Source organism: Caretta caretta, chromosome 16 (assembly GCF_965140235.1).
Source record: "Caretta caretta isolate rCarCar2 chromosome 16, rCarCar1.hap1, whole genome shotgun sequence".
NCBI classification, from domain to species: Eukaryota; Metazoa; Chordata; order Testudines; family Cheloniidae; genus Caretta; species Caretta caretta.
This window is the reverse complement of record NC_134221.1, coordinates 578,893-596,331: the sequence shown is the minus strand read 5'-3', so window position 1 is coordinate 596,331 and position 17,439 is coordinate 578,893. Positions and strand designations below refer to the sequence as shown.

Here is a 17,439-nt window from a genome sequence, read left to right as displayed (position 1 = left end):
AGGAGTCCCCGGCCCCACGCCTGGCCCTGGCCTCAGCCTTGGCGTGGCTCAACTCACGGCCCCGCACCAGTCCCCAGCCCTGGCACCCCCACTGCAGCTGGGCTGTGGCCCTGCTCCCAGCCCCAGACTCGCCCCTGGCTGCAGCCCCAGCCTTGGCACCCTTACCCCTGTCCACATTCCTCCTCCCTGAGCTGTGTCCCCATTCCTGGCCACTTTGGGGACCACTTTGCGGTCTCTCGTTTGGGGACTGCTGCTTTCAGCTTTCATTTAATACCTCACATAGAATATCAGGGTTGGAAGGGACCTCAGGAGGTCATCTAGTCCAACCGCCTGCTCAAAGCAGGACCAATCCCCAACTAAATCATCCCAGCCAGGGCTTTGTCGAGCCTGACCTTGAAAGCCTCTACGGAAGGAGATTCCACCACCTCCCTAGGTAACGCATTCCAAGTGCTTCACCACCCTCCTAGTGAACAAGTTTTTCCTAACATCCAACCTAAACATCCCCCCTGCAACTTGAGACCATTACTTCTTGTTCTGTCATCTGCTACCACGGAGAACAGTCTAGATCCATCCTCTTCGGAATCCCCTTTCAGGTAGTTGAAAGCAGCTATCAAATCCCCCCTCATTCTTCTCTTCTGCAGACTAAATAATCCCAGTTTCCTCAGCCTCTCCTCATAAATCATGTGCTCGAGCCCCCTAATCGTTTTTATTGCCCTCGGTTGGACTCTCTCCAATTTTTCCACATCCTTCTTGCAGTGTGGGTCCCAAAACTGGACACAGTACTCCAGATGAGGCCGCACCAATGTCGAATAGAGGGGAATGATCACGTCCCTCCATCTACTGGCAATGCCCCTACTTATACAGCCTAAAATACTGTTAGCCTTCTTGGCAACAAGGGCACACTGCTGACTCATATCCAGCTTCTCGTCCACTGTAACCCCTAGGTCCTTTTCTGCAGAACTCCTGCCTAGCCATTCGGTCCCTAGTCTGTAGCAGTGCATGGGAATATTCTGTCCTAAGTGCAGGACTCTGCACTTGTCCTTGTTGAACCTCATCATACTTCTTTTGGCCCAATCCTCCAATTTGTCTAGGTTCTTCTGTATCCTATCCCTACCCTCCAGCGTATCTGCCATTCTTCCCAGTTTAGTGTCATCTGCAAACTTGCTGAGAGTGCAATCCATGCCATTCTCCAGATCATTTATGAAGATATTGAACAAAACCAGCCCCAGGACCGACCTTTGGGGCATTCTGCTTGATACCGGCTGCCAACTAGACATGGAGCCATTGATCACTACCCATTGAGCCCGACGATCTAGCCAACTTTCTATCCACCTTATAGTCCATTCATCCAGTCCATACTTCTTTAACTTGCTGGCAAGAATACTGTGGGAGACCGTATCAAAAGCTTTGCTAAAGTCAAGAAATAACACAACCACTGCTTTCCCCTTATCCACAAAGCCAGTTATCTCATCATAGAAGGCAATGATCTTGTCAGGGTTCCCTCCCCACTCTGAACTCTAGGGTATAGATGTGGGGACCCTCATGAAAGACCCCCTAAGCTTATTTCTACCAGCTTAGGTTAAAAACTTCCCCAAGGCACAAATCCTTCCTTGTCCTTGGAATGGTATCGCTGCCACCACCAAGTGAGTTAGACAAAGATTTAGGAAAAGGACCACTTGGAGTTCCTGTTTCCCCAAAATATCCCCCAAAGCCCTTCACCCCCTTTCCTGGGGAGGCTTGAGAGTAAACAAGGTGAGCACAGACCAGACCCTCGGGTTTTTAGGACACTAAAAACCCCAATCAGATTCTTAAAAACAGAACTTTTATAATAAAAGAAGAAAACGTAAAAGAAACACCTCTGTAAAATCAGGATGGAAGATAATTTTACAGGGTAAGATTTAAAACATAGAGGATTCTCCTCCAGGCAAAACTTTAAAGTTACAAAAAAAACAGGAATAAACCTTCCTCTTAGCATAGAGGAAAATTCACAAGCTAAAATAAAAGATACTCCTTGCTCTTATTTACTATTTCTGTAAGTTTAAATGTATCATTCAGTAGGAGCTGGATTACTTGCTTGGTCTCTCTCTTTGTCTCCGGAGAGAACACACAAAACCCAAAACAAAAATCTTCCCCCACAGATTTGAAAGCATCTTCTCCCGTTATTGGCCCTTTTGGTCAGGTGCCAGCCAGGTTATCTGAGCTTCTTAACCTTTTACAGGTAAAGGAGGGATTTTATGCTACCCTTAGCTGTATGTTTATGACATACCTTCTTTACAGACAAATACTATGATAGCAATATGTTAGGTGTAGTGAGTTTGTCAAGCCTGAGAGGAGTTGCTGTCAGAGAGTAGTGAACCATCAATGAGCCTCTTTATCACAGGAGAATATGTGTAGGAATTCTTGCTGAGCCTCTACAGGAGTTAACTTAGAAAGAATCAAATCTCATGCTGTCTTGGCCTGCATGACCTCAAGTATTATTGATCAGAAAATTATCCAGACCCCTCTTTAAATTCAGCTGTGATATCTGACTCTGGCCTCCTATGGCAGCCAGTTCCACTCATGCAAATACATATTTTATTTAATATTTAATCTAATCAGGTCTGAACCCCTTACAGAAATAGAACAATTGAATACAGAATGAAATCCACGGGGATGTGGTTGTTCAGGCTGTAATATCTCCTGTGATGTTATTCCAATATTATTTTTTTCTTCAGGTGCTGATTGTTCATACAAATAATCTAACATCTCTGGTTCCAAAGTCCTGCAGTCTCCTGAATCTCATAACTGTGAAGGTAACCTGTGAGCCTGTAACAATGTCTCTGTTCGCATTCAGTCAGGGTTAAAAATAAACCCTCTACCCATCAAACTGATTCTCACCTCTAGGGACTGACAGCAAGATGTAAAGTCTTCTTCACTGACCTCACCCCTTCAGTTTCATCCCCGGGAGGCAGTGGCAGGAAGTCTTTACCATCTGGGGGCTGTTGAGCTCCTGTCACTGGCACTACAGTGAATCCATTTGTTTGTAGAGGCTGGGATTTTCTTGGCCATGTCTACACTACGAAAGTACTCTGATTTTACAGAAGTCAATTTTTGGGAACAGATTGTATAAAATTGAGTGCATGCGTCCATCCTAAGTGCATTAATTCGGCGGTGTGTGTCCACAGTACCGTGGCAAGCGTCAACATTCCGAGCGTTGCACTGTGGGTAGCTATCCCACAGTTCCCGCAGTCCCCGCTGCCCATTGGAATTCTGGACTGAGCTCCCAATGCCTGATGGGGCCAAAAATTTGTCGCATGTGGTTATGGGTGAACGTTATCAGTCAACCCTCCTTCCCTCCATGAAAGCAACAGCAGACAATCGTTTTGCACCCTTTTCCCTGGATTGCCCGAGCAGACGCAATCCAGGGAAAAGGGCATGAAATGATTGTCTGCTGTTGCTTTCATGGAGGGAAGGAGGGTTGACTGATGACATTTACCCATAACCAGGCAGAGGACCCAGCAAACAATGGGACCATACGCTGCCAAGCTTTGTCATGCAATGATACCAGTTTACTTGCTACTAGCATGGCGTGGTAAAGTGTCCTACTGTGGAAGATGGAATAAGGCTGCTCTCCCCAGAAACCTTCTGCAAAGGTTTTTAGAGTATCTCCAGGAGTGCTTCATGGAGATGTCCCTGGAGGATTTCCGCTCCATCTCCCGACACGTTAACAGACTTTTTCAGTAGCTGTACTGGCCATGAATGCATCCCAAGTCTTCAGGGCTACTTAATCATTAAAAAATGCTTGCTTTTATAACATGTATTATATTTAAAAAGGTACACTCACCAGAGGTCCCTTCTCCAGCTTGGTTGGGTTGGGAGGGTATTTCAGTCAGGGTGATAAAAAGATCCTGGCTGTTGGAGAGAACGGTGTGCTGTGTGCTCTCCTCAAGCTCCTCCTCCTCATCTTCCTCATCCACAAAATCCTCAGGCATGGCGGAGAGTGTCCCATCACGGACAGGGGTGGGGTAGTGGTGGCAGCCTCCCCTAGGATTGCATGCAGCTCAGCATAGAAGCGGCATGTCTGGGGCTCTGTCCCAGAGCGTCCTTTTGATTCTTTGGTTTTCTGGTACGCTTGTCTGAGCTCCTTAAGTTTCACACGGCACTGTGTTGCGTCCCTGATGTAGCCTCTGTCCCTCATGGCCTCGGAGATTTTTTGAAATGTTTTGGCATTTCGTCTTTTGGAATGTAGTTCTGATAGCACGGATTCCTCTCCCCATACAGCGATCAGATTCAGTACCTCCTGTTCGGTCCATGCTGGAGCTCTTTTTCGATTCTGGGACTACATGGTCACCTGTGCTGATGAGCTCGCCTGGCCAAACAGGGAATGAGATTCAAAAGTTCCCGGGGCTTTTCCTGTACACCTGGCCGGTGCATCAGAGTTCAGAGTGCTGTCCAGAGCAGTCACAATGGTGCACTGTGGGATAGCTCCCGGAGGCTTTGTATTGTGTCCACACTAACCCTAATTCGAAACGGCGATGTCGAGTTCAGCGCTAATCCCCTCACTGGGGAGGAGTACAGAAATTGCTTTTAAGAGCCCTTTGTCGGAAAAAATGGCTTCATTGTGTGGACTCCGACATAAACTCATAGTGTAGAGTCATAGAAATGCAGGGCTGGACAGGATCAGGAGAGTTCATCAAGTCCAGCTCCCTGCACTGAGGCAGGACCATCCCTCACAGCTTTTTGTCCAAGCTGTTCTTAAAAGCCTCCAGTGACAAGGATTCTCTACAAGCTTCCTTGGTGACCTGTTCCAGTGCTGAACTATCTGTAGAGTTAGAAAGCTTTTCCTAATATCTAACTTAAGTATCCCTAGGTCCAACCTGAGCCCATTACTTCTTGTCCTTCCTTTGCTGGACGTGGAGAACAGTGGATTACTGACAGGAGCTAGGTGCCCAGCCCCTACCAGAAGTCCATAGGAATTGGATGCCTGATGTTCTTAGGGCCCTTTGAAAGTTGCAGACTGACTTTCACTGCTGGGTAACTCCTCTCTGTGCTTACTTCACCACAAGCTTGATTGATGACAGAATCTTCTCCTCCTGTCCTAGGTTTTAGATCTCCATGACAACCAGCTGACATCACTTCCTGATGATATTGGCCAGCTGACATATCTCCAGGTAAAGGGTTTGTGGGTTGTATCCTGGGTGCCTGATTTAAGATTCTGCTCTAGGACAGCGTGGTTGATTTGTATTGCTATTAAATAGCTAACTAGTATTTTAAATGACAGTTGTCAGTCACTGGATCCTTATCACTCACTTGACTTTCCCTAAGAGCCAAGTTAATCGCATTGAAAATGGCAGTTTGGGGCATAGCAGGCACGTCGCATTCCTTGGTGCCAGTTTACACCATTCTGCTATAACTGGCCTTCAGGATAGGGCAACGGCTGGCAAACCACTCACAGCAGGTCACCAACCATGTGCCGGAGGCATAGAGAGGCTGCAGTTTCCAGTCCAATTTCTTTCTGAAGTACTCAGGTTCTGCAGCTCCTATTGAAATGAATGTGTCGGGAGCGACAGTCCCAGTGTGCCTACTGTAACTCTGACGTCCTGTCGTCACTGGGGAAGAAGATTAGTCCTCCCCTCCATGCGCCCTTGCCATGGAGAGCATTGGAGTTCATTACTCCCTGTTGCTCTAGGAAGTTACTGGACATTCCACGATGGGAACCCACTGGAGCACAGGGATCTTGTCTCCTGAGAAATGAGGAAGAGCATTACAAGACTTAAAGTATGTGTGTTTTGTACATAATATGGAGGGGGCATATGTCCTATGCAGCCTGTTAGAGACCTGCCCTCAGCAGTGACTTTGGGAGCCCTGTTTTTTAGAGCATGGGAAGCTGTGCATTGTGGAGGAGGGAGATGGTCTCCGTGGGTAGGGTAGGATTGGACCATTATGTGAACAAACTAACTGAGATCCCAGAAGCATGCTCTGATTGGGTTGAATGCTCTGCCCTTCTGTTGGGAAGGTGGCGCTCTAGCAATGGAGGCTGGGAAATATGCTAGATGGGGAAGAAATAAATCGGCATCTGCCAGTCTGAGAGGGGATGAGACTTTGCTCCGTGCTTTGACTGGGGGGCTAGATAAGAGCCTCTCCTAGTAAACACTGAGATCCCACAATAGTCCCAGGCAAGGAATAATGGTTGAAGTGTCTAATGAAAAATAGACTAAGCAGTAACTAACTAATGTGTAGATCCCAATAGGATCACTCTCCTGTAGCCCTCTGGCCTGGAGGGAGAAGGAGGGAGAGGGCTGCTGCTGCTCCTGCTGATACTGATACTGCTGCTGTTAGGCCCTGGGCTCTCCCTGCTGCTCCAGCTGCTCCCCTGGCTGGGCCAGACACCATCCCCCTTCTCTGCTACCTGGTTGCTGGCCAGCTGCTGGACCCCCCACCCTCGGGTACTGCTACTGCTCCAACTGCAGCCCATTGGGGGGCGGGGGCCTGCTGGCGGGCTCCCCAGAATGGAGGAGTGAGGGATCCCAGCTGTTGCTGTTGTGGACACCACCACCATCATCACCTGAGAGGGGTCCTTTCTGCCTACCCGGACCACCACCTGGAGTTCCTGGAGCTGCTGCTGCGGAGTCTGCTTCCTGGAGCTGCTGAAGCCCCGAAGAGGAGAAGAAAAGGACGATCTACCAGTGGGGGAGCACCTTGAGACTTTGCCGGCCTCCGTGGAGGGGGCCTTTGGAACTGAGTAACTTTCAAACTGTGCTCTTGTGGTGGGGGTCTTGACTGTGTTTGTGGGGACACGGGGGTGTGGTGTGGAGCTGCCCCCCGATCCATCTGTGTCTCCCCCCCAACCCCCACCACTACTACCACCACCGCTGCCCCCTCCACCACCCCCACTGGCTGTATACCATCTGCCTCAGCTCCTGCTTCTGGACTCAGCTGCTTGCTTGGCTTGCCACGCCCTGATTGCACCATTTGGGCCAGAAGCAGCAGCCAGCCCAAACTGACTTTGTGTAAGTGCATGTGGGCGCACGTGCTCCCCCCTGGACTGCCCACCTCACAGCTTTTCCCCTTGCTATCTGCCCCATTTGCCCCTTCCAGTCCTTTGCCCCAGCCCCCCTTACTAGTTCGGTTTGTTTGCCTGCCCCGCCCATTTCCCTCTGCAGCCCTTGTTTGTTTGCCCTGCCCCAGCCTCTGAAGCTAGCCCCTTGCTCTGTGCGCCCATGCCCCCTCCCATGCGCTTGTGCCACTCCCCATGTTAGTTTAAACCCTCTTCACTGCACCCCAATGCTGTTGTATCCCCCCCTCCCCTAGTGCAGCTAGAGGAGCCAGAATCCCACCCAGTGTTGGTTATTGACCCCAACCCCTGATTGCCCCCCCATCCAGGCCACCCCCTTTGGCGCCCTCCTCCCCTGCCTGCAGCCTAGCGGGGACAAGTGGTCGACCTGCTTCCCCTCTCCCCTCCTCCTTCTGGTGTCTCCCCTTCCCTCCCTGCTCTTGATGGCTGGGGACGAGACGGGTGGGGCCCCACCACCCCTCCCCCACCTGCTGCCCCGTTGCCCCCCTGAGCCTCTACCTCCAGTGCCGCAGCCGAACCACCTGCTACTGCCCCCGCTGGGGCACCGGCAGAGGTGGACACCGGGGTGACCTTCGCTGCTGCCACGTCCCTCGCCCCTTCCGACCCTGGGGAAGCCCTCCCAGCCGGCGGGAAGGGCCAGGGTAAAAAGAAGGGCAACAGCCTTGCAAAAAAGACCAAGCCCTCCATGGCAGGGGCTGCCCACACTGCTGCGGCCCCGCCACCGACCACGGCGCCCCTCCCCACAGTTCCCTCCACCAGCTCTGCGGGTGCCCCTCCCACGGCCCCCAGGGCGTACGCCCAGGAGGCGGCAGCTCCCTGGCCTACTGCTACGTCCTCTTTCCCGCCCACCTCCTCCGCTACCATCTATAGCGGCCAGGGCCCCTTCCCGACCTTGACCAGGAAGCATGGCGTCCGTTGCCTCCTCGTGCCCGCCTCGCCCCATGTGGAGACGTACATGCGGGCATTGGCAAGGGTGGTGGGACACACGGCCATTGTGGCAGCCTCCAAAATGTACGGAAAGGTCGTCATCTTCTTAGCATCAGAGGCTACTGCCCAGGAGGCGGTGGAGAAGGGCCTGGCTGTGGGGGGCGTGTTCATCCCCCTGGAGCTGCTAGAGGACCTGGGCATCCGTCTGGTCCTGACCTCCGTCCCTCCCTTTCTTCCCAATGCCACCCTGTTACCTGCCCTCTCCACCCTGGGGAAACCCATCTCCGTTGTCAGCCCTCTCCCACTGGGCTGCAAAGACCCTGCCCTCCGTCACGTCCTCTCATTCCGCTGGCGGCGCGTGACGGAGAGGCACTCAAGGGGTCATTCCTTGTCCCCTGTCAGGGGGCCTGTTACCGGGTGCACTACTCCACGGGAGAGGCCCGATGCTACCTCTGCCGGGCGATGGGGCACGTCCAGAGGGACTGCCCTTGGCCCTGCAAGGAGGGGCATCCGGGACCCCCGATCCCCGGCAGGGCGCCGACCCCGTCATCGCCGGTGCCCCTGGCTGCCCGGCACCTGAAGCCACCCCTCCTCCTTCCCAGCCCACCACTGCTCCCACTTGGGAGAATCTGGTGGGGCCTGCGGAGGAGGGTGCGGCAGGGACACCACCGGGCATGGGAGAGGGCCTGGCCCAGGGGGAATCCTCCCTTTCTCGTGCTGCCCTACCATTGCCCCTCCCCGAGTCCTGAGCCATCGCCTCTGCCCCCTGACACGACCCCTGCTAGCCAGCCCCCAGATGATACCATGGAGGGCTGAGCCCTAGTACAGGGGAAGCAGGGCAAGCGGAAGGTTCGAGCTCTGCTCCTCCCAGCCGATGCAGAGGCCCCCCAGAAGACCAGGAAGGGGGGCACCGATGCCGAGCCTTCCGCTTTGCCCACGGGTGTGATCCATCCACCAGTGCCGGCTGGGGAAGATGTGGCAGCACCGGAAGGTAGTATCTCCCCTCCACGGGAGTTCCTCCCCTCCGAGGCCCCCGAGGGAGCCCCTCCTGCCCTGGTACCATCTGAAGCCCCTGTGAGCCCTGAGGCAACCGTCGCTTCGAGTGCCAGCGCGGAGAACCCTGGGGTGGTGGAAAGCAATCTCCTGTCCATATATGAGGAGATCGAGGCCCTGGGTCTGACCCCGGTCACCCAGGGGGAGGACGACCCTTTGCCAGCGGTCCTCAATCTGGGCGACCTCACTCCAGCCCCTCTTTCCCCATGCTCCCTCCCCCTGACTGTTGCTTCTGCTCCCACCTCCGAGGAGTCCCTGGACTGTTCCATCCGCAGAAGGCTCCCTGCTGACAGCCGCCGAGCCTGTTGAGCCGATGGCCAATGCCAGGCAACCGGGACCTGAGTCACCAGGGGCACCCCTCGTTGGTGTGGAAAAATCGACTTCCTTCCTGGGCAGGGGCTTTACAGAACACAGTCCACCTCCTGATGCCGTGGCTGCCAAACCCACCATAGAGCCTGCACCCGGCATCACTGAGAGCCCCTCCCCACCCCCCCCAACCCTTGAGCCTGACCGAGAAGTGCCACCGCCCAGTTGCTTAGCTTCTGGAGTTCAGAATCTCGCCTCTGCCTCTGCCCCTACCCCTGTCCCGGACCCCGGCCCTGCCCCGATGCTGACCCTGTCTCAATCCCCTCCATTTCCTGTGATGTTATTGCCGCCCCGGGGCTGTCTTCTTCCCATTTCCGGTAAATGACCCCCAGGTAGCGGCCTTTGTGTTTCCCTGTCCCGATCCACTAGGGGCTGCTGTCTTCCCTCCGCCGCTCCCTATTGCCCCAGGGTTCGAGGTGGGCCGCGTGGCACCAGCCCATCGGGCGCCCCGTCGGGAGTCCGCACCCTGCCGGCCCGTCTCGGTGGGCCACGGGGCTGTGCCAGGGGCCCTGTCAGGGGATGACCAGGAGACAGTAACCCCACCCCCGCTTGTGCTGCGAGAGGAGCTGCGGGAGTTTTTAGAAGACATCCGTGGCTCCCGCAACAAGGTACAGCTCGCTCTCCAGCAATGGGGGGACTTTCATCTGGTCCTCCGGGCCGCAAGGGCCTTTATGGGGGAGGGTAAAAGGACCGGGAAGCAGGCTGCCGCAGCCTACCAGCAAGTCCGCGGCTTCCGTGACTCGTTACTCACCTATGGGGTAGGTCACAGTTTGCTGTGTGTCAAATGGGGGCCGCGAGCGTCCCTGCCAGCAAGGATCCCCCCCAGCCCTCCTCATGGCACTGTTCACCATCGCAACATTGAACACCCGGAGCTGTAGGATGGATCTCCGCAGGTCCCAGGTGCTCTCCTTCCTTCGAGAGGGGGGTACTCTGTGGTTTTCCTGCGGGAGACCCATACAGATCCGGCCGCCGAAGACAGCTGGCAGCTGGACTCGAGGGACAGGATCTACTTTAGCCATCTCACAGTTCGTACGGCTGGAGTGGCGACCCTGGTCTCCCCTGACCTACAGCCCGAGGTGCTGGGGCTCGCCAAGGCTGTGCCGGGCCGCCTGCTGCACCTCTGGGTCCATATGGAGGGGCTCATGGTCAACCTCGTTAATGTCTATGCCCTAGCATCAGGCCCGGAGCGGCTACGATTCTATCAGCAGGCGTGGGCCTTCCTCGGCACCTTGGATCCTCACGAATGCCTGGTCCTGGGCGGGGACTTTAACACCAGCCTCGAGGAGTGGGACTGCTCACGGACCGAGCAGTGCCTGGCTGCCGCGGACGTCCTCCGGGAGATAGTCGAACACCACTCCCTGGTGGACGTCTGGCGCAACCACCACCCGGATGACATTTCCACGTTCACCTTTGTCCAGGTGGAGGCCCATTGGTCGTGCCACTCCCGGTTGGACCGCATTTATTTATCACGCTTCCACCTTTCATGAGCCCACTCCTCCAGCATCCGGCTGGCCCCATTTTCTGACCATCATTTAGCCACCGTGACAGCCTCCCTCTGCATGGAGAGGCCGGGGCCAGTCTATTGGCATTTCAACAACAGCTTGTTGGAGGATGTGGGCTTCATGACATCCTTCTGGGAGTTCTGGCTGGCCTGGCAAGGGCAGTGGTGGGACCTGGGGAAGGTGCACGCCCAGCTCTTCTGCCGTGACTACACCCGGGGCGCCAGCCGATGGAGGGATGCGGCGATAGAGCAGTTGGGTCGGGAGGTCTTAGAGCTGGAGAGGCATCTGGCCACCAGCCCTGAGGATCCGCCCCTCTGCGGAGCGTGCCAGGAGAAGCGGGAGGAGCTCCGGGCCCTCAAGGACCATCAGTCCCGGGGTGCCTTTGTTTGATCCCGCATCCGTCTCCTTTGGGAGATGGATCGCGGCTCCCTCTTCTTCTGCACCCTGGAGAAAAAGGGGGGCCAAGAAGCGCATCACCTGCCTTCTGGTAGAAGATGGCACCCCCCTCACGGATCCGGTGGAGATGTGCAGGAGGGCAAGAGCCTTCTACGCAAGCCTTTTCTCCCCAGATCCGACCGATCCTAATGCTTGTAGAATGCTCTGGGAGGAGCTCCCTATGGTCAGTGCAGGCGACCGAGACCGGCTGGATCTGCCTCTCACTCTAGCCGAGTTCACGGAAGCCCTCCGCCGCATGCCCACCAATAAATCTCCGGGCATGGACAGGCTGACTGTGGAGTTCTACCGCGTGTTCTGGGATGTTCTCGGCCCAGACCTAGTCACCGTCTGGGCTGAGTCTTTGCACCGCGGGGTCCTCCCTCTTTCGTGCAGGCGAGCCGTGCTCACCTTATTGCCAAAGACGGGGGACCTCCGCGATTTACGAAATTGGTGTCCTGTCTCACTCCTCAGCACAGACTACAAAGTCATAGCAAAAGCCATCTCGCTGCGGCTAGGGTCCGTGCTGGCAGAGGTGGTCCACCCAGACCACACCTACAGTGTCCCGGGCTGCAGCATCTTTGACAACCTATATCTGGTCTGGGACCTTTTGGAACTCGGGTGTAGGGATGGTCTGTCATTCGCCCTCCTGTCCTTGGATTGGGAGAAGACGTTCTACAGGGTGGATCACGGGTATCTCCTGAGCACTGCGTGAGCGTTTCACTTCAGACCCCAGTTTTGGGGTTTTCTCTGGGTGCTGTATGCCTCCGCAGAGTGTCTAATCAGGCTCACCAGTCAGCTTCGGGCAAGGAGTACAGCAGGGGTGCGCCCTCTTGGGCCAGTTGTACGCTCTGGCGATTGAGCCCTTCCTCTGTCTCCTCCGCAGGAGGTTGACAGGGTTGGTGCTGCGGGAGCCAGAGCTGCGGCTGGTCCTGTCAGCGTACGCCGCCGACATGCTTCTTGTGGTCCAGGACCCAGGCGTCTTGGTGTGGGTGGAGGCCTGCCAGGCCATCTATTTGGCAACCTCCTCCGCCCGGGTCAGCTGGGTCAAGAGCTCTGGCCTGGTGGTCAGGGACGGCTGGCAGGCGAGCTCCCTCCCACCCGTGTTTCAGGCCATCTGGTGGAGCGCGGGTCCGCTGCTCTATCTCGGCATTTACCTTTCTGCTACGCATCCCTCTCCGCCGGAAAACTGGTACAATTTAGAGAGCGGGGTGGTAGAGTGGCTCCGGAAACGGACAGGACTATTCTGGTGCCTCTCCCTTCGAGGGAGAGCGCTGGTGCTTAAATCAACTAGTCCTGTCCATGCTCTGGACCCGGCCCCAGGTTTTCTGGCCAACCTCCGGACATCGATTCTGGAGTTCTTTTGGTCAGGACTGCACTGCGTCGCTGCAGGGGCTCTCCATCTACCCCTGGAAGAGGGAGGGCAGGGCCTGAAGTGTCTGCACGCTCAGGTCCATGTCTTCCACCTCCAGGCCCTGTAGAGGCACCTTTATGGTGCAGGTAGTCCGGCGTGGAGCGTACTGGTGCACGCCTTCCTGCGCCGCTTCCGAGGACTCCGAAACGACCGACAGCTCCTTTATCTCCATCCGAGAGGTCTTCCGCGAGACCTCTCCGGGCTGCCGGTCTTCTACCAGGACCTCTTCCGGACCTGGAAACTGCTTTCAACGACCAGGTTCGTGGAGGCCACCGAGGGGGCAGATCTCCTCACGGAGCCCCTGCTACACAACCCCCAGCTTCGCGTGCAGGTAGCGGAGTCTCCCTCGGTGCGCCAGAGGTTGGTCCTGGCAAAAGTCACAAGAGTCGGAGACCTCCTGGACTACGACCGGGGGAGACTGGCTGGGTCCCCTGACGCTTGCTCAGCACATGGGGCTCTCCAGACCTCGTACTCCCCAGCACGTACTTCAGGAGGTGAGGGCTGCTTTGCCACCCACTGCTCGGGTTTACCTCGACCAGGTCCTGCACGAGGGTGCGCCCCGCTCACCCTCCACCCCTCATCAGGCCCCTGCCCCGTGGACCCAACCGACCTCTCCACCCCTTCACCGTGAGCCGGCTCCACGAGCTGCAGCCAGTCTGCTTCCAGACCACGCCAAGGAAACATCTATACACGCTCGTGCTCAATACCCTTCACGCCCTCACCCTTGTGTCCCGCCCCGATACAAAATGGCGGGACCTCCTGCCACCTTTGGAGGGTGTGGAGCCCCGGTGGGCCAGCCTATATTCCACCTTGGTCCCGGGGCCTGCTGGGGATATCAGTTGGCGGCTCCTTCACGGAGCCGTGAGCACGGGCGTGTACTTGGCGCAGTTCACCCCTATCCCAGACACCTGCCCCTTTTGCGGCATGAGGGAAACCCTGGCACACATATCTGGAGTGTGCCAGGCTGCAGCCCCTATTCCAGCTCCTCACAAATGTTTTATTATTCTTTTGGCTGCACTTTTCCCCTCACCTTCTTATTTATACGCTCCCTATCCGCAGCCCCACAAAGTCACAGGATCTCCTGGCCCTAGCTAAAATGGCCATATATAAAACCAGAGTGAGGAGGTTGGCCGATGGAGTCTCCTGTGATCGTGGGGCCTATTTCCAATCCTCCGTCCGTTCACGTATCCAGGCAGAGTTCCTCTGGGCGGCGTCCACTGACTCCCTTGACGCCTTTGAGGAGCAGTGGGCGCTGTCTGGGGTTCTCTACTCGGTGTCCCCGTCCGGTTCTCTTCGTTTGACCCTTTGACCACACTCCTGTCCCTGTTATTTCATTAGTTGTCCCCTGTATTTATTTGGTGTCCAGGTCCTGTGGATCCCCCTCTTAGGCTGGGGGGGATCCTTTAGCAGTGGGCGGATCCCAGTAGGATCACTCTCCTGTAGCCATCTGGCCTGACCCTGTTGCGCGCGCGCGCGCGCGCGCTCTCTCTCTCTCTCTCTCTCTCTCTCTCTCTCTATATATATATATAGACACGCACACAGTATAAGTTTTAAACAAACAATTTAGCACTGTACACAGCAATGATTGTGAAGCTTGGTTGAGGTGATGGAATCAGAGAGTGGGATGTTTCCCAGGGAATGCGTTACTGCTAAATGATGAACTAGCACTTGGTTGAGCCCTCAAGGGTTAACAAGTTGTTAATGTAGCCTCACACTCTACAAGGCAGCACGAATGGAGGGAGGGGAAACAGCATGGCAGAGAGAGACAGAGATGTGTGAGAGAGAGAGAGATGCGCATTGCCCTTTTAAGTACGCAGCCCACTCTAAGTACACTGCCCTTTTAAGTAGATGAGCAAGTTGAGACAGCAGCTGCTGGCAGTAGGCTCCCTCCATCCCGAGCCCTGTCATGTTCCCCTTCTCCCCCACTCTGTGGAGATGGGGGGCAGGAGTGGGGGGAGGATGACACCCTGACATTAGCACCCCTTTTCCCCCAACCCTTGCACAGCAAGCAGGAGGCTCCGGGGAGCAGCTCCAAGGCAGAGGGCAGGAGCAGCACATGGCAGTGGGGGGAGGGACACCTGAACTGCCCAGCAATTGATAGCCTGCTCTGTGGCTGCCGCACAGGGAACTTAGGGGAGCTAATGGGGGGCTGCCAGTCCACCCTGGTTCCAAGCCCCCACCAGCTCACTCCAACCAGCTGCTCTTTCTGCAAGCAGAGGACAAAGCAGGCAGCTGCCAAGCAATGTTATCAGGGAGCATTGCGCAACTTTAAACAGCATTGTATGTGTTGAACAGGGTCACCTGTGGTATGAAAATGTTTCTCTGGAGTCTGGACCTTGACTATGCTCTGGCCAAGAAATTTGGACCTTGACAAAAAAAAATTGACTACCCCTGCCCTCGACCCCGATACTCCTGGGGGAATTCTGCTCTATTATGCATGTGCAGAAGTCGTGTTCCACAGAATTCTTTTTTTTTCCAGCAGAAAATACATTTGTCCCAGAAGTGCTGCAGTTCCACCTTTGCCCAGCAGAAGCTGCTGTGGCACCAGAACAGCTAGCAAAGAATTCCTCCCCCCCCCCCCCAAAAAAAAAAAAAAGCTAGGAGGACTTGTGGCATCTTAGAGACTCACAAATTTATTAGAGCATAAGCTTTTGTGGGCTACAGCCCACTTCATCGGATGCATTGAGTGGAACATATAGTAAGAATATATATATATATATATATACACACACATACAGAGAAGGTGGAATTTGGCATACAAACTGTAAGAGGCTAATTAATTAAGATGAGCTGTTATCAGCAGGAGAAAAAAAACTTCTGTAGTGATGATCAAGATGGCCCATTTAGACAGTTGACAAGAAGGTGTGAGGATACTTAATTTAAGGGAATAGATTCAATATGTGTAATGACCCAGCCACTCCCAGTCAAACCCAAGTTAATGGTATCTAGTTTGCATATTAATTCAAGCTCAGCAGTTTCTCGTTGGAGTCTGTTTTTGAAGCTTTTCTGTTGCAGAATTGCCACCCTTATGTCTTTTACTGAGTGGCCAGAGAGGTTGAAGTGTTCTCCTACTGGTTTTTGAATGTTATGATTCCTGATGTCAGATTTGTGTCCATTTATTGTTTTGCGTAGAGACTGTCGAGTTTGGCCAATGTACATGGCAGAGGGGCATTGCTGGCACATGATGGTATATATCACATTGGTAGAAGTGCAGGTGAACGAGCCCCTGATGTCGTGGCTAATGTGATTAGGTCCTGTGATGGTGTCACTTGAATAAGTATGTGGACAGAGTTGGCATCAGGCTTCGTTACAAGGATAGGTTCCTGGGTTAGTGTTTTTGTTGTGCGATGTGTGGTTGCTGGAGAGTATTTGCTTCAGGTTGGGGGGCTGTCTGTAAGCAAGGACTGGTCTGTCCCTCAAGAGTAACTCTGAGGAGTCTGGGACAGCCATGGACTGTTACAGGTTACTGGGTCCTCAGCCTATGTGTCAGTATATTGCGCCCATCTGATCATAGCTGGCTTATTTTTCTGTGCAAATAAAGGGAAAAGATGGCGGAAAGTCAGCCTGTTTTCCACTTGCTGCACCTGGACTCAGTTCTGTGTTCTGCTTTCACCAATGAATGGGGATCACCATTGTTCTGAGTAACTGGACATGCTCTGGGTCTTGCTCCTAAAGGATAGCTCTGCAGGATCTCTTACTAGCAAAGAGAAAAGGAGTACTTGTGGCACCTTAGAGACTAACCAGTTTATTTGAGCGTGAGTTTTTGTGAGCTACAGCTCACGAAAGCTCATGCTCAAATAAATTGGGTAGTCTCTAAGGTGCCACAAGTACTCCTTTTCTTTTTGCAAATACAGACTAACACGGCTGTTACTCTGAAACCTGAATACTAGCAAAGCGAGACCCTTAGGCCATGTCTACACTACAGCCTGTGTCTGCAAAATTTATGTTGCTCCGCAGTGTGAATATTCCACACATCTCCGAGTAACATAAGTTACACCAACATAAGCGTTTGTATTCACAGCACTATGTCAGCGGGAGAGCTTCTCTCACCAATATAGCTTATGATGCTCGTGGGGGTGGTTTTATTATGCCAACAGGAGAGATCTCTCCCATTGGCATAAAATGTCTTCACCAGATGCGCTGCAGCAGTGCAGCTATATCGATACAGCTGCGCCACTGCAATGCTGTCCGTGTAGACATGGCCTTAGGGACAGCAAATTGACAAATCCTCTTAAAGTGACTCGATGGGAGCTTCCAAAAACAGCTCTTCCCAGCTAGGCCAAAACTGTGCTCATGTCTTCTGGTCAGCTGCAGAATCCCAAGTCTCCCTGAGTGACTGGCCAATGGCTCTTTCCAAGAGCTTTGTTACCCGAACAGCAGTTCCTAAACCCATTGGGCTCATGGGCACCCTGACAGAACATAAGCAAGCAGAGGTTCCGAGGCTTACGGAATGAATCGCCTGAATATCTTCTCTCTCTTAACATCCTAGGTCCTAAACTTTGAAAGGAATCTCTTAAAAGTTCTTCCACGGTCTATAGGGGACCTCGCCCAGCTCCAGACCCTCAATGTGAAAGGTATGGCAAACTTTTCTAAGGCTGGCCACCAGAAGAGCAGCAGTAACAATTTCCCAACTCCTAATTTGCATGTAATTTACGTATTTTAAAACCATATTGAACTCTCACACCTGTGGC

General features: G+C 54.1%; 1 protein-coding gene across 6 annotated transcripts in view; it reads left to right on the top strand.

The window, feature by feature from the left end:
- The window catches only part of LRSAM1 (leucine rich repeat and sterile alpha motif containing 1), a 57,245-nt gene that overhangs the window by 13,162 nt on the left and 26,644 nt on the right, over window positions 1-17,439 (top strand). For 5 of the 6 annotated variants that reach the window (XM_075120428.1, XM_048823438.2, XM_075120427.1 and 2 more), the window contains exons 5-7: window positions 2,715-2,792; window positions 5,082-5,150; window positions 17,238-17,322. In XM_075120428.1, the coding sequence (XP_074976529.1) occupies window positions 2,715-2,792; window positions 5,082-5,150; window positions 17,238-17,322 (232 nt within the window). Of the gene's footprint in view, window positions 1-2,712; window positions 2,793-5,081; window positions 5,151-17,237; window positions 17,323-17,439 lie in introns of all 6 variants that reach the window. The other variant, XM_075120425.1, reaches the window with a different exon arrangement.